A 25,518-nucleotide genomic window follows, 5' to 3' on the forward strand; every position below is an offset into this window, starting at 1 on the left:
CCTAGGGTTTATAATATTAATCCCTTGGGTTTATTAATCCCTTATATTTATAATATTAACCCTCTCAGTTTATTGATCCCTTGGTTTATAATATCAATAATTCGTTGGGTTCCTTAATCCCTTGGGTGTGTTAGTCCCTTGGGTTTGTAATATTAATGCCTTCAGTTTTTAATCCATAAGGTTTATAATATTAATCCCTTGGGTTTATTAATTGCTTGTGCTTTTAATCTCTAGGGTTTAATAATATTAATGCCTTAGATTTATTAATCCCTCTGGTTCAAAACATTAATCTCTTGGATTTTTAATCTCTAGGGTTTATAATTTTGATCTCTTGTGTTTATAATATTAATATCTTTGGTTTATTAATCCCTTGTGTTTATAATATTAATCCCTTATGTTTATAATATTAACAATTCTTTGGGTTTATTAATCCCTTCAGTTTATAATAGCAATCCCTTTCGTTTATTATCTCCCTCGGTTTATAATGTTAATCGCTGGGGTTTATAATATTAATCCTTGGGTTACAGACCAGTGGAGCGATTAGGGTTCTGAGGAAAGTATCGACGGCGCAGGCAGTACAGCACTGGATCTGTCCACAGACCAGACCAAATCAACTGTTGCGCAGCGGAATAGTAGAGTACTAGAGCAGCTCAATGGAATCCCCTCAGGGGAGGGCGTCAGAGCCCTCCCCATCGCAGCACGATCCTGAGCAGGCGTTCCTCTTTGGATCGGTTGATAGAGAGATATTGATCAATGGGAACCGGCATCAGCAGGGAAACAAGAAGACAGGAGGACGGAAGGACCAAGCCAGCGTCACCCAAGACAGAGGGAAAAATCCGGAGGAAATCCCGAAGGTTTCCTCGACAACATGCAAACCAATAGCCAAAGAACGGCCACGAATAGAGCTACCTGGACACAAGATTGATGCACGAATTGAGTTCATGAGGGATCACGCCATTATTGGGAAGTTTATAGGGTTCTGGCCGACAGAAAGAGCCTTATACGGGTGGATCGCAGCGAAATGGAAGCCCAAAGGAGACGTTACCCTGCAGCTAGGGCCGAAGGGTTTCTTTACAGCAATTTTTTACTGTATTGAGGACAAACACAGGATACTGGGAACAGGGCCCCACTTCTTCAACTCAGCGGGCCTGTACATGAGAGACTGGATACCAAGATTCAACCCGGATAAGGAAGATCTCACCTGGGCGCCAGTCTGGATCAGAATGTATGGACTTCCAGATGAATATTGGGACGAGGACATTCTCAAGAACATAGGAAATGGACTAGGGGAGTACATCAGGACTGCAGAAGAAACGAATTTGCGCAGATTCATTTCCTATGCTCGCATCTGCGTCTTCATGCGCCTGAATGAAGCCTTACCAGAATCGGTAAGTCTCTCCCACCGTGACGAGGAGTGGATTCAACCCTTGGACTATGAGCATGTACCCTTCCGTTGCAGGAGATGCCACGCTCTTGGGCATCTTTTCCGTGACTGCCCCCTAAATACCAAAGCAACTTCTCCTGACCCTTCTGATTCCGCAACCCAGGACGGCTTCACCAAAGCCCCTAGCCGAAGGCGAGCACACAACAAACCCTCTAATGGGTATAATCCCCAGCAATACAGCACCCATGGCCCAACTTCTAAGAACAGTTTCGAAATCCTCGCTCAATCCTCTGATGAACTCCCCCCGATCTCTGAGTCTAACCCTTCCTCCTCCCCTCCCCCCCCCTCAGCCTCCCCCTCCAAACGCCAAACCCCCATAATCTTCAATGATTCCCCCTCAGGAGAACTGAAAGAATCGACAGAGAAAGACAAGGACATGGAAGTCGATGGAAAGCTAGACCCTCCTTCTAGCTCAGAGATTAATGTGGAAGGAAGCAGTCAAGTGCAACAGATGGAAGAAGAACCAGAAAGCATAGATCTGCATGGCCTAGACATTCTGGAACTAGAGCTAGCATGCAAAAAGAAAGCATATGACAGCATATCCGAAACCCAACTCAGCAAGCTGGAAGTGGTCATTTCGAGAGCTTATCAGCAGCAGCAACTAGGTATTCAGCCAGGAAGCCAGTGGGATGGAAGCCACCCCCCAAAAGAAACCAAAAAGAGAGGACGAAGAACAGATCTACAGAGAACGATCGAGATTGGGAAACTCCTGGTAGACTCAGGCAGGTATGCAAAATTGACAAAGTACTATAAACCCTCTGCAAATAGTTGAACCATGAAGCTTGTATCATGGAACTTAAGAGGGCTCAATAGCCCAGGGAAACTCAGAATGTTAAAAAACATGATTAAAATGGAAAAGCCGCAACTATGCTTTCTCCAGGAAACCAAATGCAACGGATCTACTTTAGGTAGCATTCTCTCCAAAGCATGGCCAGGATGTCGTTCGGTAGCAGTAGATGCCTCTGGAGCTTCAGGAGGGCTGGCCATTGCATGGAATACTCAAGCGTTAAATCTCTCAGATTTCCACGCTTCTCATCATCTCATACAGGCAGCCTTCCACATTTTGGGCACGAATATCCATGGAAACCTATCAAATGTATATTTCCCGCAGGATACAGGAAGCAAAATTGCGCTTCTAGACACCATAGAGGCTTTGAACAACAACAGGAGGCACCCACTCTGGATCATCGGAGGGGATTTTAACATGATTACCAAGCTAGAGGAGAAGATCGGGGGGAGGAACAGATTGGAACAAGAAAACATCCATTTCAAGGACTTCATTCAAAACACTTCCCTCATAGACTTGCCTTTTTGCAATGGCACTTTCACATGGAGCAACCGCAGAGCGGGAAAACACCAAATCGCTTCCAAACTAGATCGCTTCCTTATCTCAGATAACGCGGTTCACCTTGGAGGAGATATCTCAGCTGCAATTCTTCCGCACACCGGCTCGGACCATTGGCCGATTGCCCTCCAATGGCAAAGACCAGGTGATTTGACCAGGAGGCCCTTCCGCTTCGAAGGATTCTGGCTCTCGCATCCCGAGTTTAAAGACTTTGTCAAAACTACATGGACCTCCTTTATCCCACCAGAAGGGTCTAAGATGTATAAATTCCAACAGAAGCTCAGGTTCCTTAAAAATCACCTAAAGCGTTGGAACAGGGAAACCTTTGGAGATATCTTTAGAGCGCAACAAGATCTAAATCGGGAACTGATGGATCTCCAACAAAGAGTAACCACAGAGGGACACACTGAAGTGACCTTGGAACAGGAACGACGTATCCACAGACAGCTTGAGGAAAGGCAGAAGCAGGAGGAAGTTTACTGGAGGCAAAAATCCAGAATTAGATGGTTGAAGGAGGGCGAACGAAATACCAAATTCTTCCACAGAACCACTATTCAAAGAAGAATGCACAACAGCATTCCGTTCATCCAAAAGCAAGGTGGGGTAAAAGTAGAAAAGCATGAGGAAATTGAGGAGGAATTTCTCAATCACTTCAATCAGGTCCTTCAAGAGCCGGAGGGAGATAGGCGACAGGCAATTGAAAGAATTACCAACAATGTGCCAAGGATCATTACGGAGGAACATAATGAGCTTCTCCTCTGCCCAATTCAGCCTCAGGAGGTGGACGAGGCAATGTCCCAGCTTAAGGAAGGAAAAGCCCCTGGACCGGACGGATTCACCACCACGTTCTTTCACACTTTCTGGGAGATGATAAAACAGGAAGTCTGGCAAATCGTTGAAGAATCGAGAGCTCTCCATTGGTTGCTTCCCTCTCTCAACTCCACCTTCATTGCCCTCATCCCCAAAGAGGAGGACTCAATTACTCCCGACAAATACAGGCCGATTTCTCTTTGTAATGTCATTTACAAAGTAATATCCAAAGTTGTTGCTAACCGGTTAAAGCCCCTGTTACCTCTGCTCATATCACCGGAACAGTCGGGTTACGTGGAAGGAAGACAGATCATGGACGACATTCTCCTCACGCACGAGATAATACACACCCTCAAACAATCAAAACAGGCAGGTATGCTTCTTAAGCTGGATCTTTCTAAGGCTTTTGATAAACTCAGCTGGACTTACATTCAGCAAATGCTAAAGGCTTTTGGTTTCTGTTCTATGTGGATTCGCTGGATCATGAGCTTAATTAATTCCACTCAATTCTCCATCCTTGTGAATGGGATCCCATCCCGCCCCTTCAAGCCATCAAGAGGAATTAGGCAAGGGGACCCCCTATCCCCTTTCCTCTTTGTTCTCATGGCAGAAGGGCTTGGCCATCACATTAAACATGCCCTCCATTCCCACCATCTCAAAGGCCTTTCAGTTCACAACACCCCTGCTACCTCTCATCAGCAGTTTGTTGATGACACCATGCTATTTGGATATCCCTCGGTCCAGGAAGCCGCATGCTTCAAATCCCTGCTCAATGACTTTGCTGAAGCTTCAGGCACCGATGTCAACTGTACCAAATCGCAGATCTTCTTCTTTCACACGCCTCCTCTTGTTAAAACGGCGGTTGCCTGAATCCTTGGCTTTCCCACAACCTCCCTTCCCTCCAAATACCTCGGAGCCCCCCTCACTGCCTCAGCCATAAAGCACTCCTCATGGCGAACCCTCATTGAGAAGCTTGAATCTCGACTTAACCTTTGGACGCACAGATCTCTTAATCTGGCCAGTCGGGTAGTGCTCATTAAGTCTGTCCTTCAGGCAATGCCCCTGTATCTTTTCTCAATCCTTGCTGCGCCCAAATGGGTTTTAAAAAGAATCAGGAATCTTCAGCGTAGCTTCCTATGGGGCGGTTCGGCAACTAATCGTAAATGGGCTTTAGTCAAATGGCCCACAGTCTGTTTACCCAAAGACAAAGGGGGTATTGGTCTGAGAGACCCGGAGCACAGCAACTCCATCATGAGCGCCAAAATATGGTGGCACTGGATCACAAATCCAGAAAAACCTTGGGCAAGAATCTGGACAGCTAAATATGCTAATAACAGACCTCAGGAGGAGCTCATCCGGTTCACCCCCACGGAAAAAGGTTCGCTAATATGGAACGCGGCCAAACAGCACTTCCAGTTAATTCAGCAGCACAGTTTTTGGGAGGTCAGGGACGGCAAGACTGCGAGATTTTGGACAGATGCATGGAGCCAGTTGCCAAAGCTCACCCACGTTCTCCATTCACCCCCGGATCTCGTTAGGCTGGAGCAGCAGCAAGAAAAGATCCATCACTATTGGGTGCAGGAAACGGAGCACGGATTTAGGAAATGTAAACAAGGTAATCAGCTAATTAACATCACAAACCTATGGGATATCGAGGAATTGGAGAAGGAGCTCGGCAAAAGAAGCATCAGACACGACGAAGGCAATGACATCCTAAGATGGGGATACCGACCAAAGGGTGCCTTTACTACTTCAGAGGCATACAAGATAGTCTACAACATCACTACCCCCTCTGATCCAATCTGGAGCAAAATATGGGGTCTTGGATCCTGGCCCAAAGTCTCTTACTTCCTATGGTTGGTTAGCCACAAAAGAATCCTCACCTAGGACAAACTAAGAAGAAGAAATTTTCATGGTCCATAGATATGTCCCAATTGCAATCAAAATGAGGAAACGCTCCAACACCTCCTGGACACCTGCCCCCTAGCCAATCAGCTATGGGAAAAGGCTAGCTTCAGATGTCAAAAAAGATGCAGAACAGAGAATGACATAACCAACTCCTTAAGACAATGGCCGCAGAATCCTTATAAGAGCGAGCTACTCAACTGTCTGTGGAACATGCTCCCTGGACTCATCTTATGGGGTATATGGAAGGAAAGGAATAAACGTATATTCAAAAATCAGCGCTCTACGATCGAAGACATATGGACCAGACTCTGTGGGAACCTCAACGAGACGCTGCTGCTCCACTCCTGGACCCAGGAAGATCTTCCATCTCTAGACATCGAGAAAGGCATTCTAAGCAACTGGCAATTGCTCCTACCTCAGGATCTACACAAGATCAGCCCCTCCAAAAGCAGCAGTACAATCAAAGGCACTTGGACCGCTCCCCCTAAGCATTCTTATAAGCTCAATTTCGATGGGGCCTCCAAAGGTAACCCTGGAATGGCAGGTTTTGGAGGTATTCTGAGGAATCATGAAGGCACCCCCCTGCAGATATACTTCGGATACTTGGGTTGGGACACCAACAACTCAGCTGAGCTTGAAGGTCTATGGCAAGGGCTCCTTCTCGCATGGAATCTCAATCTCCAACCCTTGATCGTGGAAGGAGACTCTCAGATTCTCATAAACATGGCCAAGCGCCTGCAGAATGGCTCACAAGCAAAAAAAATCGCAGATAGCTGGAGGCTCGCAGCCAGACTAGAAGCCATCGAACAAGCTCTCCGCAGCAACAGGGCCATCACCTTCAATCACACAAAAAGAGAGGGCAACAAGGTTGCTGACCTCCTAGCTAACATAGGAGCAGATAATGAACATACTCTCCTTACAGGAACCACGACTATTATACCAAATAATGCCTAGGCTCAAGACTCTGCTAGGCTGGTCCAAAGAGATGCTGCTTCCCCGGATGCGGGTGACACTACCGTTGAAGGCGAGGTGCCACATGGAAGCCATGTGTGGCCTCAAGCCTAAGACAGACATTCAATGCAAACCGCTGCCAAGGAATATAAGCGTGGGTTCAGGTGCGATCATGGATGGCAATTCAATGCACTGTCCGGGGTTCAGGTGCGATCACAGAGTGCAGTTATGGCATGCAGAGTTCGAGGAAACGATGAGGAGCTTAAGAAAGGTGAGAGGGTGGATTGCAATGTGTTGGTTCGTGGTGAGCTCCAGTATTGTAGCAATAATGCTACAACTCCTGGGGCTTCCTGTCTCTTAATTTTATCAACCCGGTAGTTCATACAAACTTGGAAGCGGCAGTGCTATATGCACAAGTACTAGCTCTTGTCGCAGCTGTCACTTGGTCAGCTGGCACAAGTCCGCTAGGGCTCAAGCCAACTTCGATAGGCTCTCAGAAGAAGCTTGCCAATTGATGGACGAAAGCTAATCTCAAAGGAAAGTTACTTTACTTGACAAAAATGAACTGAAAGCAAATCAAAGCATGTAAACCTAGGAAACCCTAATTTAACTAGTCTAACCTCTACAATGCAAAGAATGTAAATGCAACTTCTACCAATGCTGTCATTACCTCTAATAAGTGAAAATGCATGGATCTAAACTACTTGCATCATGAAAGTTATGTTTTTGTATTTTTCCTTTAAGTGAGTGGAATGATTGTGATCTTGTGCTAACTAGGGTTTGGTTGTGCAGATGGGATGGAGAAGGAAGGAAAGCGTGGGACAGGTTAGGGAGGCTAGGAGAGGTCCCTAGGGATCCTTAGCACCCATCCACAGAGGTTCCTCACATTCAGATGCTCAGCAACCGAGAGAGTGGCCTCCTACAGGATGGCTGTGGAGGATCCTACAGGATACTCTGTTTTCTACAGGATGTTTACAAATGGCTACAGGATGACCTACCGTGAGTGTTTGGAGTGATGGAGGGGTAATGGAATGGTAGAGGGAGATGTGTAAGGTAGGAATGAGGCTGGTGATGGTTGTAGAAGTGGAAGAATAGGATGGGAAGAGTGTATGCAAAGGTTTGATGATTGGAAGGATGGAACCAACGAAAGTTGGAGGAGATGGAGCTATGTGGGAAATGAGAGAGTTGGAGGGTAAATGAGTGAGACAGAGGTTAAATAGAACTTGAGGAGGTGATGAAGGTGTTAGAGATGCCCTGCACAATGCTCATTTAAACGAATCAATGAATTCTTGCAAACAAACCAAGTCCTAGCTAACTTAATCTAATTGTCAATGAAATAAATGAACAACAGCTTTGTTTGGAAAGAGAACCATGTACTTCACGTGAGAAAGAGCATTCCAAAAGATCTAAATGCATAACAAACTCCTACCAATCGATTCTAAGCATAAAAAGCTACATTACCCATCAAAACCAACTACCATAACAAAGCAAGATCTAAAGAGCAGATTTTTATTATGAGAATGCAGCAAAGACACATAAATATAAACAAGGGAGGTACTGGGCGCTTGAGATGGGCCCAACCCCAAGAACTACAGCCTCCCAAGAGCGATTTAGAGCTGGTGCAAAGCTGGATCCATCTTTATTAATCAAGAAATGAAAAGTACATCAAAACTGTCCATAAGGAGAGCTTGAGAATGAGCTGAAAGCAAAGCTAATCCATGGCCTAAAAATCGAACTACAAGCTAGCTAACTAATGGCTAAAACAAAATGACTAACTAGCTACAAAAATGACTACCAACTAGCTAACGAAAATGACCAACCACTAGCTAACAAAAATGACCAACCACTAGCTAACCAAAATGAGGGCCCAAGCCCTCTTATTTATACAATTTGAGGACCCAACAATCCTCCTAAAAGTTAGGGACTTGGCTGCCCAAGACTTGGAGTTAACAGCAGTCCAACTTGACTTGCTTGGCTGCCCTTGAGCTCATTGATTTGGTGGCCTTTGAACTCCAAGCTGATGGTGGAGAATTCGAGGTAAGGGCCCATAAATGAGGGGGACACCTTCCTACAAATCCTCTAGCTTGTTCTCCACGAATTTGCCTGCCAAGTGCTCATTAAGACCTTCAATTTTGTCTCCAAGTTGACCAACAAGGCTACACAAAGCACCCATTAGACTTGTTGGCATAATGACTAACCAAATTCACTCTATTAACATAAAAATAATCAAAAACATGCAATAAACAAATGAGAATGGTGGACTAAGTCAAATTAGGAGGTCGAATGAGCCCAAATAATTGTACATTTTTGGGGCTCATCATCACCCCCCTACTGAAGGTGTTGCTCATCCTCTGAGCAACCAATCTCTCTCCTTGTCTTTGATGGCCCTGATGGCCTCCTTGTCATGCCACGCTTCTGAAGTGATGTCCTCTTCTCTATACAACCATGCTTCTTTGCTTCTTCCCACGACTTGCTCCTTTTCCTAAAGAATTCTCAGCTTGGGTATGATTGTGCAAGTATTTCAATCTGATGGCGGAAATGGTGGTGAAAGGAGATGAAACCAGTGGAGGATGGAAGAAAAGAGTGGTTGCATGCCTCCTCAACTGACTTCAAGCTTCAAGTCCCTCTCCATAACTGATTCTGGCCTGCCAAAAGGCTTTTACAGGATGTTTTTGGCAAAAATACAGAGCTTCCTGTAGAAGGTTGAACCGTGACTAAATTGTGCCCGAACCTTGAAAGAAATGAGTGTTCATGGAGGGGATGGATGTGCTTAGGGTGGCCAACACAGGTGCTGCCTCCTTAGCTAAAATCTCGGCCGATTTCTCCTTTTGCTGCCCTCTTTTCGACTTCCTGTAGAAACAGTCCTGTAGTGGCTTTTTCTGTCTTCCTGTAGAAACAGTTTTGTCCATCAACTGCAAGGTTCACAGTAACAATCCTTCCATCAATGGCTTTGTTTGGTTCCTTACGGGCTTCCTTAGTAGCCTCCACAGTCTTGGAAGTCACAAATGCAAATCCCCTGTTGGTGAAAAATACCTGCAATATTAACCAAGACAAATACAGCCAAACAATCTAGGCTTCGGAAAAACATGCATGAATCTTCTAAGAACAGAGGCATTTTAAACTGCCCATCATAAAGAAATATGATGTATATTAGATTTTTATCCTAGATTCGTTGGTATTCTCATGATATGCAGCTGGACCTTTTACCTCTTTACTCATTTCCATTTGACTCGGAAGCTTCCAACTTTACACAAGAGTTTCTAGTCAAGCTACTTGGTGAATATCTTGACCGATCTTTGCACATAATTTCAAGGTCTGAGCCTTCACTCACATATGATTGATCAATTTCTTGATCAGATCCACTTTCAGGGCCCTGCAAACTTCCTTCAGCTGTTAGAAGGACTGAGATCTTTGGCCAAACTCTGATATTGCCATCCCGAGACATGTTTTGGAAATAGCTGTAGGTCACTGTTGCTGTGTATATCTCCCTTGAAAATCAGCGTTCATCCAACTGTTTGTGTATATTCTTTATGGCTGCCAAGTGCATGTGTATAGCTAACGTAAAGGGGAGACAAACTCCCACCCAAATCTTCAACTAAAGCCTGTGATTTGACACGTTTGCAACCAAATGCCACTGCTGCCAATCAAATCTGTGTATAGCAGCCAGCGTAGAGGTTGATCTGCTGTGCGTGTTGCTCTTGAAGATTAATGTGCCATATTTTTACTGCCAGGTGTGAGTATGAGTGGAGATAAGGGGGAGTTTACTCCCATCAATCTGTTGTCGTAAACTGCCACCAAACCAAAGTTTTGATTGCTGTGATAAATCCTCATTTAAATGACCACTGCGTATTGTATCTTGTTGGTTTGCGTGGACTACTGTAGGAGTGAGGTGGCAAAGACGTGCTGGCCCATGCCATTGTGCATGAACTGCAATTGTTAACTGTGTTCCATGCCTGTGATTTCATCCACCCGTTGCACTGGAGTTTAAACAACCAACACTGTCCGTTTTTTCCTTCACGTGCATGGCTGAGCGCACGTGTCTCATTCACCCACCAAGTGCTGTTGAACTAGATGTGGGTGGCTAGTTAGCTGGCCACCGATTTTTTTAATCCTAACCATCTCATTCATTCATGCAATGTTCAGATTAGATTCATGCAAACAGAGGAATCGGTTTTGTCACGTACCTGAAGCCAAACGGCTGCTTGTGAAGCGTCTTGCTGCATGCATGTCTTGATCTTCATTTGCTGCATGTATGGTAGCTTGATTGATGATTTATGGCTGTTTTCTCTTGTGCAGGTGCCCTCTGGACGGATGCATGCAACAAAAGTTCATTTCCACGTTCAAATTTGCACATTCAAGCTGCTGTTGCTGCATCTTCACCAAACCAGAACTTCTTTTTGCCATTTCTCCCAAACGGCAAACCGGATTGAGCTGAAACTTGGTGGGCATGTTCCTACCATCATTATGCATCTCCCATAGCAAATTCGTGATCAATGGATGCACAGATTTCGAGAAAAATGGAAAATGGCTGAAGAATTCAGAGGTCGATTTCTCGGAAACCGTGCATCGGAATTGGCTGAGACTGCTTGGGTAGGCTACTATCATCCATGTGCATCTCCCCATGAAACAGGTTTTGAAACGGATGCACGGTTATGGAGAAAATGCGAAAATGGCTGATGGTGATGGAGGATGATTCCTTGGAAACCGTGCACCGGAATTGCATGAAACTGCTCAGGCATGTTGTCATCAACCTTGTACAATCCCCCATAAAACGGTTTGTCAAATGGAGGCATGGTTTTCAAGTTATGGCAAAAACAAATTCTGCCCTATGTGTTTTTGGCTTCAAGGCATTTTGCATGTGTTTGCATGGTATGACAAAATGAATTTTTGCTGTGATGCAGGTATGGAGATGATGGAGGATGAGTTGGAAGACTTCAAGAGGACTCTTGAACCTTTGAGGAAGCTACCATGCTTGCAAAACCACTTTTTGAAATGCATGCCTAGTTTCCCACAATTTCTACAGGAAGATCCTGTAGAAGCACAATGAGAGGCACAAGGAGGTGGAAAAAATGATGGATGAAGGCAAGGGATGGACACACAAGTGCTTGTAGGCCTAATCAACAGATTCCCACCATTAGATTCATTTTTGAGATTGAATTTGGCTCGTCCAAAGGTTCTACAGGATGTTTCCTGTAGAAATATAGAGCATCCTGTAGAAAACACAGTTTTGAGGAAAGAAGCATAATGATATGAAAAGAATGATGGAAAAGGGGTGAGGAGTGGAAACATAGATGAGTGTAGGCCTCATGGACATATTCCAAGCCTTCGGGTCCTCTTTGGAGATCAATTTGGCTTTTTTGTAAGCTTCCTGTAGAAGATACGAAACTTCCTGTAGAAGGCACAAAAACTCCTTTGTCTTTGTTTTGAGTGATCCACCTGATCTACAATGTCCTTCTTGCAACCTGCAATGTCACTGCTGCAACATGAAATGGAGATTAGCTTTATTTTTCTTTTCTTTTTCTCTTTTTTTTTTTGAAAAACAACTAGGGCGCCTCATGGAGGTTTTCACCCTAATTGCCTGCCTTGGGCGCCTCCAAGGGAGGTTTTCACCCAAAGATCTTATTCTCTTTTCTTTTTTTTTTTTTTTTCAACCCATTGACCGCCTCATGGAGGTTTTCAATCAATGAGCCAATCTAAGGCGCCTCCAAGGAGGTTTTCACCTTAGATTTCTATTTTCCTTTTTTTTCATTTTTTTTCCCTTTTTTTTTTTTCTTTTTTCTTTTTTTCTACCCTACCCTACTTGAAAAAAAAACAAAATCATTTTCAAGTATAAGAATACTTCCAATGGAGCCATGTGCACATCGAGATTAGAGACAAGATGATGTAAAGGCTCGGAATGCATGCTTTGACAACTATCCAACTTTCAGAGACAACATGATCTGACTTTGAAAGTACAAAACATAGCTGAGGAGGAGAGTACTGCTGCAACTTAGTGACCTTCTGAAACCATATCTCAATATAGCTTTGATATCCTTGGTCATATTGCTGATCTGGATCATTCTTCATGTCACTTTCTATCATGACTTTCTCATCTTCCTCCTTGTGTTGATCTTTCTCTTGAATACATGGAAGATCTGATGGTAACCATGAAGGAACTATCTCGATCTCTGATTCTGATCTCTTCTCTTCATTAAGTGCAGCCCATGGTTCTTTGATCTCCTCTTTGGGATCTTCTTTTGATTTAGGTCCTTCAATGTTTTCAATAGATTCTCTCTTTTGCAACACTCTTCCTGAGCTTTGGTGAACATCATTGAGCTCAAAAGGAGTCATTTGCACATGTTGTGCCTCAGATTTGCAATTGGGTTGAGCTGCTCCATTGCATGGTTTTGGAAATGGAGGTACGGGTAGCTGAGTGGAGGTGTGAAATTGAGATGGAGATGGATGGCATTGCGGTTGGGTAGGCATTTGGGGTTGCCTTGGTGGAGGAGGAGGCGATGGTTGTGGATGAGCAGGTGGTGGAGGAAAATGAGTGGGATGAGAGTTGTACTAGGGCCTCCACTCCTGATAAGGTGCATTCCACTGAGGCTGTGGCTGAGTATAAGAGTGAAATGAATGAGCAACTGGTTGGGCATAATATGGATCTGTGAAGGAACAAGGAGGATATGACCAAGGAGGAGGTGTGAACCAGGAATGATGAGCAGGGGGACCCCAAGAAGGCATGAAAGTGGCTTGATAAGGGTCATAATAGGTCTCGGGTATCCCTTGCAGTTCCGGCTGGTAAGATCTAGGTCCATGTGGCCTCCTTTGGTTCATATGATAGGGTGATTCAGTGGCTCCCTTGGCTCTTTGATATGCAGCTTTGATTCTGGGCAAGGAAGGGCACTGATCTGTAGGATGGTATTCTTCACATACAAAACAGACTTCTAGGGAGTGCATTGGACATTCGTTCCTAAGATGCTTTTTAAGGAACCTAGGACAAAAAATGACCAAAACCCTCTTGGCTTCCTCTTGCTTCTTTTGGATCTGCAAGGTATCCAGTTGCATGGCAAGAAACTGCCTCATATCACTCTTGAAGTCTTTGATCTGATTTTCAAATTCATCTTTGGACAAGATGTTGCTCCCAACATCTCTACTTGTAGCCATTTGCTTCAGAGGAATGTTTTCTTCTTCTTCTCCCCTATAGGTTCTTTAGATATGTCTTGATGTCCACCCAGGGGTCCTTTCATCACAGCCATCGAAGAAGAACGTTGGCTGTGTGAAGAAGTGGGGGTGTTGTGCAATCATTTTTCTAAATTATCTCTACTCCTACAAAGCATGAAATAGATTGAACTGCAACTAACTATCTTGCGAAATTGAAAGGACTAATCTATTTTGCTCAAATGAAATTGCAAGAATGAAATGCTAGTCTACGCTTGCAGAATTGAAATGAGGAATTGAAAGGCTATTCTAGGAAAGCAGGAAATGCTAATCTAGGAAAGCAAGAAAGGCTAATCTACTTTTGCATAAATGAAATTGCATAATGGAAATGAAATAAACTACTTAGAAGAAGGTTGTAGTAGAAAATAGAAGAATAGCAACAATCACCAATACTCTGCCGCTTCCCCGGCAACGGCGCCAAAAAGATGGTGAGCTCCAGTATTGTAGCAATAATGCTACAACTCCTGGGGCTTCCTGTCTCTTAATTTTATCAACCCGGTAGTTCGTACAAACTTGGAAGCGGCAGTGCTATATGCACAAGTACTAGCTCTTGTCGCAGCTGTCACTTGGTCAGCTGGCACAAGTCCGCTAGGGCTCAAGCCAACTTCGATAGGCTCTCAGAAGAAGCTTGCCAATTGATGGACGAAAGCTAATCTCAAAGGAAAGTTACTTTACTTGACAAAAATGAACTGAAAGCAAATCAAAGCATGTAAACCTAGGAAACCCTAATTTAACTAGTCTAACCTCTACAATGCAAAGAATGTAAATGCAACTTCTACCAATGCTGTCATTACCTCTAATAAGTGAAAATACATGGATCTAAACTACTTGCATCATGAAAGTTATGTTTTTGTATTTTTCCTTTAAGTGAGTGGAATGATTGTGATCTTGTGCTAACTAGGGTTTGGTTGTGCAGATGGGATGGAGAAGGAAGGAAAGCGTGGGACAGGTTAGGGAGGCTAGGAGAGGTCCCTAGGGATCCTTAGCACCCATCCACAGAGGTTCCTCGCATTCAGATGCTCAGCAACCGAGAGAGTGGCCTCCTACAGGATGGCTGTGGAGGATCCTACAGGATACTCTGTTTTCTACAGGATGTTTACAAATGGCTACAGGATGACCTACCGTGAGTGTTTGGAGTGATGGAGGGGTAATGGAATGGTAGAGGGAGATGTGTAAGGTAGGAATGAGGCTGGTGATGGCTGTAGAAGTGGAAGAATAGGATGGGAAGAGTGTATGCAATGGTTTGATGATTGGAAGGATGGAACCAACGAAAGTTGGAGGAGATGGAGCTATGTGGGAAATGAGAGAGTTGGAGGGTAAATGAGTGAGACAGAGGTTAAATAGAACTTGAGGAGGTGATGAAGATGTTAGAGATGCCCTGCACAATGCTCATTTAAACGAATCAATGAATTCTTGCAAACAAACCAAGTCCTAGCTAACTTAATCTAATTGTCAATGAAATAAATGAACAACATCTTTGTTTGGAAAGAGAACCATGTACTTCACGTGAGAAAGAGCATTCCAAAAGATCTAAATGCATAACAAACTCCTACCAATCGATTCTAAGCATAAAAAGCTACATTACCCATCAAAACCAACTACCATAACAAAGAAAGATCTAAAGAGCAGATTTTTATTATGAGAATGCAGCAAAGACACATAAATATAAACAAGGGAGGTACTGGGCGCTTGAGATGGGCCCAACCCCAAGAACTACAGCCTCCCAAGAGCGATTTAGAGCTGGTGCAAAGCTGGATCCATCTTTATTAATCAAGAAATGAAAAGTACATCAAAACTGTCCATAAGGAGAGCTTGAGAATGAGCTGAAAGCAAAGCTAATCCATGGCCTAAAAATCGAACTACAAGCTAGCTAACTAATGGCTAAAACAAAATGACTAACTAGCTACAAAAATGACTACCAACTAGCTAACAAAAATGACCAACCACTAGCTAACAAAAATGACCAACCACTAGCTAACCAAAATGAGGGCCCAAGCCCTCTTATTTATACAATTTGAGGACCCAACAGTCCTCCTAAAAGTTAGGGACTTGGCTGCCCAAGACTTGGAGTTAACAGCAGTCCAACTTGACTTGCTTGGTTGCCCTTGAGCTCATTGATTTGGTGGCCTTTGAACTCCGAGCTGATGGTGGAGAATTCGAGGTAAGGGCCCATAAATGAGGGGGACACCTTCCTACAAATCCTCTAGCTTGTTCTCCACGAATTTGGCTGCCAAGTGCTCATTAAGACCTTCAATTTTGTCTCCAAGTTGACCAACAAGGCTACACAAAGCACCCATTAGACTTGTTGGCATAATGACTAACCAAATTCACTCTATTAACATAAAAATAATCAAAAACATGCAATAAACAAATGAGAATGGTGGACTAAGTCAAATTAGGAGGTCGAATGAGCCCAAATAATTGTACATTTTTGGGGCTCATCAGTTCGCGCTCAGAAACTGGAGTTTGGTCTATGGTTTAGGGAGTGTGCATCTGCTTGGTCTCTGGTTCACGGAGCTACCGCTCACGCCACTCCTCTGTCAATTGAATGCTGTATCAAGTCTGAAAGGTTGGGTGGAGGGCGCTTCAATTCCCCCAATTCCTCCTATTCTGCTCTGTTCTTTCCCCCTGTTACTTGTGGAAAAATGGTCAGGCCTCGACAGCGCCTTCTCAGCCGTCGAGGCTCTAGCCGAGGTGGGTCTTCTCATCCCTCAGATGCAACTCCCCAATCCCGCTGCTGTCGATGCCTTTGCCATCGAGTTGCAGAAGCCCATCCCATCCAATCGAGCCAATTCTTGGACTCTAGAAGTCCAGATTCGGACTCGGCACCTCTACCTGCTTTTGGCACTGCCGTCTTCTCCTTCAGCAGCTCCCAGGAAAAATCCTGCATCAACGCCCACGTCTCGGTCCTTTTCCTTGAAGAACCTCAGGATGAGGGCGAGGAACACCCCAACAAGAAGATGCACCAGGCAGGAAGCTCAAGGGATGTCGAGGGATCGCCAGAGGCTGCCCTAGAGCATGCTGTCAATCCACCTCCGACTCAGGCAGCGCTTTCTCCAACGGGGGACCAGAAAGAATCAGACCCTCTCCCTGAAGGATACGGCTGGTGCAGGATCATCGAGGAGAAGTCGGACGATTAGCCGTCCTTTCGCTCAGCAACACTCGCTCAGGCGCTGCTCAGGTCCACCCATGATTTACTATGTTTGTTATAATGGCCTACTGTATGTTTTTGCTGTGTATGTATGGCACGAAAGAAATCTTGTTGAATGCTTTTCACGGCCCCTGTGTGGGATCCTAATGAAGGTCTCTTTTTTCTTTTTTGAGCCCCTGTGCGGGTTGTTAATTTTTTCTCTGATAGCACCCCGGTGGTTTAAAGCCCCTGCGCGGGCGGTTTGTCTCAGTTGCGATGCCCCTACGTGGGCTGCTCTTTCTGATAACTTTCAGTCCAAATTGCCATCCGTGGCCTTTGGCAGTATGACTCAATGACTATAAATGTTTTTCCTGTTCATGTATATAATAGAATAGCATAGTTTTAACGAGAAAAGAATATATTAATCCTTGGGTTTATAATCTCTATGGTTTATAATATTAAACCCTTGGGGTTTTTAAACCCTAGGGTTTATAATATTAACCCATGAGTTTATAATATAAATTCGTTGGGTGTATTAATTGCTTGTGTTTTTAATCTCTTCGGTTAACAATATTAATAATTCCTTTTGTTTATTAATCCATTGGTTTTTTAATCCTTCAGGTTTATTGATCCCATGGGTTTATAATATGAATCCTTTGTGTTTCTAATACTGATCCCTTTAGGAAAAATATAATCTCTTGGGTTTATAGTATTGATAATCTATTGAGTTTATTAATCCCTTGAGTTTATAATATTAATTGCAAGGTTTTTAATATTAATAATTTGGGTTTATTATCAATAAAATTATCATATTACTATAATATAATTATTATTATAGAAAATTATTATAATTATTATCATAATTATAATTATAATTTAATAATATTAATAATATTTATTTTATATTATTATTATTATTATTCTATTATATTCATTTTATTACCATAATTATAATATAATATAATATACTATTAAAATTTTATATTATTATTATTATTATTATTAAAATTTTATTTTATAACATAATATCTACCCTCGTGCTAGGGGTTTCTTTATAGTAGATTTTGAAAACCCTGAAAGTAGACAATGCATTCTAGATTCCGGCCCTTGGTTTTGGGAAAACTCAGACCTATGCATGAAGCCATGGAACCCATCATTCGATCCCTCAGCAACAGTCATAACCTCAACACTAGTTTGGGTGAGATTGCCAAACCTACCCTTGCATCTCCAGAATTTCTCCTCTCTAAAAGCCATTGAAAATGCAATTGATAAATTTTACTGCAGGTGCCCAGAAACAGGGGAATATGCGAGAACCACCTATGCTCGCATCTGTGTGGAAATGGACTTCAGCACCAGATTCCTAGTTGAAACAAACCTAACAAGTAAAGACTATGTGTGGAACTAGAAAATCGATTATGAAAGTGTCCTCTTTAGATGTCGATTCTGCTTTGAGACATGCCATCTAGCCAAAAATTGCCCAAAAGCCTCCCAGAAAAATTCTGCAAGAAAGAATCACCATAGATCTACATAGTGGGAAGGAGCACAAAAAGAACATTACACTACCATCAAGGAAGAATACTCTCCAGAAAACTCTGAATTACAAGAAATCAAGCAAGAAATAAACAAATCTCAAGACAAGTAGGGGGAAATCCTCGCTCAACATCAAAAAAGTGAACGTGACAACCCCTTAAGCATCAATAGTTATGATGATTCGAACACCGCACAAAATAAATCTTCATTTAACAGCAAAATAGATCTCCCAAACCAAACTTTTTCTTTGACTATCTTCAAAAGGACGAACACAACAGACTGTGAAGCTAAGACACCAATGTCCCAAGAACCGGAAGAGATGAAGGAGATGCAAGATAAAGGAAGTTGTAAGACCATAGAGAAAAAAACGAAAGCTACAACACCAATCTTGCCAAGAAATACGAGAAGCCAGACAATTAAGAACTAGGTCCTATAGACCAATTTGGTCTTAATGGACATTAACCACCACCACCACCATCGTCATATATATTTATTAATATCAATATTAATTTTAATATTAAATCTATATCTTTAATGTTTATCTGTGTATTTCAACCATGTTTACTAATATAATTGTGCATATGATTAATATACGCCCAATCATATTTATTAATATGGTTGTGCTAATATATATAAAAAAATTATATATTTACTCACACATTGATTTACTATCTATCTAGCAAAGCCTTTCGGTAGAAATCACATAAGAGATTTTTTTGGCCGACGCGTTTTGAACCAAGTGTGGTTCATCATAGGACCATATGAATAGGTAGACCATGGAAAAGGCTTAAATAGAGAGCAATGTAGAGACATAATTTCAAGTAACGACTATATTTGAACAAGAATATTTAAATTATAATATTAATTTATTAATATATTAAAAACAAATATTATTAAGTAATGACTATATTAAACGGCAAGTTTAATTTTTTTTTATTTAAATAATGATATTATTTCATTAATTTATTAAATATATTAATAGGTAATGGCTATATTAAACGACTAGTTTTTGAAAAATAATATTTAAATTAATTTATTAAAACCAAATATTATTGGTTCAATATAGCCGTTACATATTAATATTTTTAATAAATTAATTTAAATATTATTTTTCAAAAACTAGCCGTTTAATATAGCCGTTACCTATTAATATTTTTAATAAATTAATGAAATAATATCATTATTTACCCCAGATATGGGTGGTAGATGAGCATTCAAGGCAGATACGACGCCGACGTGGCAGGTGGTCAAGCCACATGGTAGTTCGTTCCTTCCCCTGTTGGAATTTAAGGCAGAACTCTGCCCCTTGGTCGACACCATTAATCCACTGTGCGGATCGAGACTTCCCTTGTAAGCATAAAAGCATGGAGCCAAGCCCTCTACACTCCTCCATTCTGCCTCTGAATTTCTCTTGTCACCCCGTCGCGGCAGAGCCAAGCTCTCGAACCGTAACAGGAAGGCGTTGCAGACTGCTCTATTGCATCAATCTGGGCAATGGTTATCACTTCTCCTAGTCTATACAATGCACCCTGAAAATTAAGGCCTTGGCCCCTGCCTCTGTCCTGGACTTGACTTCCCCTGTTCTTTATAGTATCACCTCTGCTGCTCTCACCTTGCTTCCTGCCACTTTGGCTCACTTCTCGCTGTAGCATCCCACTTAGAGCAATATGCGTCGTCATCATCGTATGAGATGCAGGCGTGGTGGTAGCCGCGGTAGTGCCATCCACCCCTCTTCGCTGCCTCCCACCACTTCGTCTTCCTCGTTGGCCTCCCCACTCCCCAGCCCTTCCTCTTCCCGCTTCCATGGCAGATATCTGGGTACGCCTAGTGGAAGAGGACGAGCTCGCCCCTGTAAGGTTCGTCAGACTGACGGAGCCACCCAGTTAACCAATCTTACTGCTACTACCCAATACGCTCAATTCCGTTTTCCTTGCTCCATGGACCGACCGGTTGTCATTGCCACCGTCTCAGTGGATTTTATGGAGGAAGCTGGCTCGTGCATTGTTCCAGCACATAGCTCTGCGAAGAACCAGGTTCCTCCACCACACGACAATGTTCAGAGGGAGCTGAGCTCAAGCCATCCGCAAAAAGCCAAGGATTATCTGTCCATAAGCGGATCAAAGACGTTGGGAGGCAATGCCACCAGCAAAGCCAAAGGCGTTCAAGTTGATGATAGAGAGCCACATGACACCACGGGTGGCAAGCAGGCAGAGGATACTAATTCAAAAGAGTATGGGTGTCCGATTATGGAAGAGAAGCCACCATCCTAAGACACCTAGCATTTGCATGCTACAGGTCACGTGTCAAGCTCAGTCTTCTGAGTTTTTTTTTTTTGATCTTTTACAGTGGTTAATTTTGGTAGTCAATTTTGAATTTTACCATTGCCGTAAATTTTGATTTGTGGAATTGCAGCCCCTGCGTGGGCAGAAGGTACCTATCTTTATTTCGTTTTCGGACTGGTTTCCCCTCCTGGGGCAGTCTCGATTTTAAGTTTTGTTGTTTAAATTGGTCATATGGCTGACCTAGACCCGCAGAGACTGGAGCCTCACTCTACATTATGTTTCCATTAATAGATTTAGTTTTACATAGAAAAAAAAAACAATATTATTATTATTTTTTTTTTCAAAAAATAGCCGTTTAATATAGCCATTACTTAATAATATTTGTTTTTAATATATTAATAAATTAATATTATTTAATATTATTTTTCAAATATAGCATTACTTGAAATTATGTCTCTATATTGCTCTCTATTTAAGCCTTTGCCATAGTTTGCCTTTTCATCTGGTCTTGATGATGAACCACACTTGTTGGTTTCAAAGGCATCGGCGAAAAGATTCTCTTATGTAATTTCTACGAAAAAACTTTGCTTAATTCATTATAGATCACAAAAACTTGAATACTGAAATTATTATCTATCTATATACCCCATATATAATTTATTTATATATAATTATTTATATATATTCACAATATATAATTATTTATACATACATATAAATACATAAGAACTAAATATATTCTTATGGTAAATATTGTTTATATATATATATAATAGACTTCCTAAGCTAGCTTTAAATTCCAGCCAAAACCACCTAAGGCTTAACCGAGGATGGCATAAGGACACAAGGGCCTGGTTAAACTATTGGGAGATCAATGAGAATGATGCTTTGCAAAACATAAATAACATTAAAGATATTGTTACTTCTAAGTTCAAAGAAAAATTGTGGTGTGAGAAAGATTTAGCGTCTAAAAGAAAATTAAGTTATTATAAGAAGGTCATCAACCCCACCCTTGAAGATCAAAAGTATCTCTCTATTTTAACTAGCTCAAAGAAGAAAATTAATATAGCAAAGATTAGAACGAATTCTCATGAGCTCCATAGTGAAACTGGCCGTTGGGCAGTTCCTAAAACACCATGGATGGAAAGGATCTGCCATATTTGTGAGAATAGGAGCATCGAGGATGAAAACCACTTCCTCTTAGAGTGCCTGCATACAACCACATTAGATCTCAATTTCACAACTTTTGTTACAATACTGACCTTCCTAGCCTTTTACAATGCCAAAATTATAGTGAACTCGGGAGGCTTCTCTCCAAGCTTTTTGAGCATAAGAATAAAATCTTAAGTCAAAATAAATAATTTGTCTTTTTAGGTCCGATAGATCATTATTTGGTCTCAGCGAACGTTAACCATCATCATCATCATCATATATATATATTATATTATATGAGAAATTATTTTCTATAACATATTTAATTATGCACAATAACATATAATATAAATTATTTATATACATAATAATACATGACATTGTTATATATTCTCGATGCATCCTATATGGCAGAATTGTTATCAAAAATAAAGAGAGGGTTAGCAGGGTTGAAATGTCCTTTAAATGTTACTTTCAATCTGGGATTCGAATCAACAGGTAATTTATATCATCTAAAAATTCACATTGATTACATTACTAACTAAATTCTGTAAGCTTTTATAAGGCGATATTTTTATAACCGGTATTTTATTAAATATTGAAAAATGTGAATTAACATTAGCAATACTTTCCATAAACCATGGAAATACAAATGGAAGATAAGTAGTATTACAAGAGTCTCAAACTAAGAAAATGTATCTGGCATGCATGTGCAAACGAAGAACTATATATACATGGATGCAAAGAATCTATCTATTTATTAATCTACTTCTAATTATATCAAATATTAATTATTATTTTTTAATTTTAATTTAATTTTGAATTATTTACTTTGCATTACATCCTACAACATAGTTGCCGTATAAAAATGTTTTTGACCCCAAAATAAAAAAAAAAAAAACCAAGAAATACACTATGAAGCACATAAATGTGTCATTATTATGAAATCAATAGTTCTTTTTTGAAATTGGATTCACTATGACGTTAAAAAACACACGAATGCAGGTTTACTACTACTATTTAGTGATCATTGTGAAAGCAATATTTTTTAAGAGTCACATGTATATAATAAGAGATCCCAATTTAATAGATATTTAATTTTCTCGGAGAAATAATCCTCATTTTGAAAAGGTGAAGAGACTAAAATCATATTGATATAAAAAAAAAATAACAAAAGAGTTGAGGTTTGCAAGATATAAGTTGTATTTAAATTCTTCTATTTTTTAAAATACATTTTAAATATTTATAAATAAAATTTGAAATTTTTTACATTAATGAAAGGAAAACTCAACATGAAAAGAAAAAATTACATATATGAAATTTATCATTTATAAATTTAAATAGAATTTTTTTAATATTTATTTATTTATTTATATTTTTTAATTCCCAAAGAAGAATTTTATTTTAACTATTACAATATGAAATAGCTATAGATGGTCTTGCATTGTATGGCTATAGATGGTTTTGCATTTGTATGGGAAATTTTTTTATTAACTACAATGATATTAGATTTGATTGCGAACAAAGATATTTTATTTTTTATCTTTTTTAATATAAAGAAGAAAATCAATCTCTTTTTTTTTTTTTGAGTTGCACTTTTATTTAGAATAATTTGATTTTTTTTATATAAATGAATAGCTTTCTTACACAATTATATGGTGCCATCTTGCACTTTTTGTTATACATATTCCTATGTGATATGATCTTTTATCCATCCTCATATTCAATATGCTAAAACATTCCCAACATGCCAAAGCATGGCTTTCCTCCTTTAAATTAGCAAAATAAACAATAAACTTTATATGCTTGACTCACTTCATACATGCTAAAATAGACTTCATATACTTCTAACTATTGTAACCATTAATTTTTTATGTGAGAACATGAATCTTAGCCACATATGGATTGATGTCTACTTTTAAATCCACTTGACAGGTGCCTATTTTTTTATGCCTTCTTCTTACTCTAGATTTGATCTTTCTATTTTGGGCTTCTTTTCATGTTCAATATTTGATGAGGTATCCTTCATTCATTTTTCTTGGGAGCCATTACAACAACCAAAGACTCAATGTTTTATTCATTTTTTACATATGCCACATGAAACACATTAAGGACATCTACTTTTCTAGATTTAATATTTTAGGCTCATTCCCTATATTCTTGATTCTTCTCATTCACTAGATCTTGAGATTGTTAATTTTTTCCAATCTTATTGTCTTGTATAACAGCTCTCCATCTTCATCCAACTTCTTTAGTGTTGTAATTGTCCAACTCAAAATGATCCCTTCTAGCCATGAAGAAATTTTGTTTGATACTAATATGATACATAACTTGTTATAAATATCCCACTAAACAACTTGTCACAATAAATATTTAAATACAATTTTATACTAATATGTGTTACCGGGAAAAGTGTCTATTTAGAACTGCTCTATCCCACTAAGGTGTGACAGCTGCCTTAGAAACAAACAGAGAAAACTACTTTTGTATTTCCTTTATGAATTAAAGATAGAGGGGGATAGAAAGAACCGACCTGTGTCTTGCGCTAATCCTTTGATCCAATCCCTCTCTTCTTTGACAGCTTCCATCTACCTGCTCCCTTACTTGCCCAGCTTCACCAAGTTCCTGTAAGATCACAGAAGAAGAAAACTATACGAAGACATAGATCTATATTCATAAACAGCTTAGGATCAGATTTAAGCTAACCATGCAAATGTAACAAGCATCAATGATACACAAGCATGTAGGAAAAACTCAAATAGTTTTTATTGATATACAAGAAGATCCAGGAGGAGTTACAACCGATGATTCCTGACCCAGCATCAACCTCCCAGCAAAGAAGCCCCTCTTCACCTCCAACAAAGCATAAATCACCCAATACTGTGATATCTATCTCAAAACCAACAACAATTCCTTGCAATGTACAAAATTCCAGCCTCTAGATCTCTGGGATGAGGGATCCATATATAGATGTATGCAAGGAGGATGAGTCAGCTTGTGATTTGATTAGTGTCTTCTTTGTGTCAGTTCTTGCTTCCACTTGGAGACTGAAGGCCTCTTACTCATCCTTTGTCGAATTCAGTGAGGCAAGTGTCATAGGAGAAGATTCTAGAAGCTTCCATTGTCTTTCCACCTCGCGGAATGGCACTGCCATTTGTCATTTCCCACTCAACGCACCCTCATAGTGCATTTAGGTGCGTTGCAACGCACCTAGCTAGTGTGTTTAGGTTCTATGCAACGCAGCTAGCCAGTGGAGCAGCTGAAATGATCCTGTTTTAACTTATTCTGAGCAGTTTCTGGTGGAGAACTTCTGGGAGAAGCTGTAATTTGTTGACCTTGTTCCTTTAAGGGTTAGAACAACACTTTTAGGGACTTAGGAGCCCTTGGTTTATGGACATTTCATGCTTGGAGCTGCAAGGCACAAAAATGTCTATAACAGTTGCTCCCTAAAGTATGAGGCCGTTAATTGGGTGAAATGCTTTATTATGAGGATACGAAGTTCTTTCAATGCTGGGAGGAGACCTGTAATAAGATACAATACAATACATTATCTTCACACTATTTTCATGATCTAGCTGAGGCGGGCATTCCCATGATCAGCTTTATAAATTCATTTTCATGTACATAGGACAGACAATCGTCTGATGGTAGACTGATGATTCTGATAGAGCCATCATCCTTTTGGTAGGATGATTATCTGTGTTGCAATGCTGTACATTTTAATGTCTTTATTTCCTTGAATATATATCGCAGCCCGGATGGATGAAAC

At 40.8% G+C, this 25,518-nt stretch overlaps 1 protein-coding gene across 1 annotated transcript; it reads left to right on the top strand.

Moving 5' to 3' along the window:
* The first annotated feature begins 653 nt into the window (after nucleotides 1-653).
* On the top strand, nucleotides 654-3,300 carry LOC149247077 (uncharacterized). Its single transcript, XM_089443340.1, has 3 exons — nucleotides 654-2,156; nucleotides 2,325-3,073; nucleotides 3,216-3,300. The coding sequence occupies exons 1-3, from the start codon at nucleotides 654-656 to the stop codon at nucleotides 3,298-3,300; spliced, it is 2,337 nt and encodes a 778-aa protein (XP_089299466.1).
* The last annotated feature ends 22,218 nt before the right edge of the window (nucleotides 3,301-25,518 follow it).

This window comes from Pinus tabuliformis, chromosome 7 (assembly GCF_031772625.1).
Source record: "Pinus tabuliformis cultivar Carrire ecotype Pingquan chromosome 7, CPIR1, whole genome shotgun sequence".
NCBI classification, from domain to species: domain Eukaryota; kingdom Viridiplantae; phylum Streptophyta; class Pinopsida; order Pinales; family Pinaceae; genus Pinus; species Pinus tabuliformis.

Coding starts and splice junctions, on each gene's coding strand:
- LOC149247077 (XM_089443340.1), top strand. CDS start 654: ATGGAATCCCCTCAGGGGAGGGCGTCAGAGCCCTCCCCATCGCAGCAC. Junction 2,157..2,324: donor TCGAGATTGGGAAACTCCTG/GTAGACTCAGGC, acceptor TGCTTTCTCCAG/GAAACCAAATGCAACGGATC. Junction 3,074..3,215: donor AAATTCCAACAGAAGCTCAG/GTTCCTTAAAAA, acceptor ACCTTGGAACAG/GAACGACGTATCCACAGACA.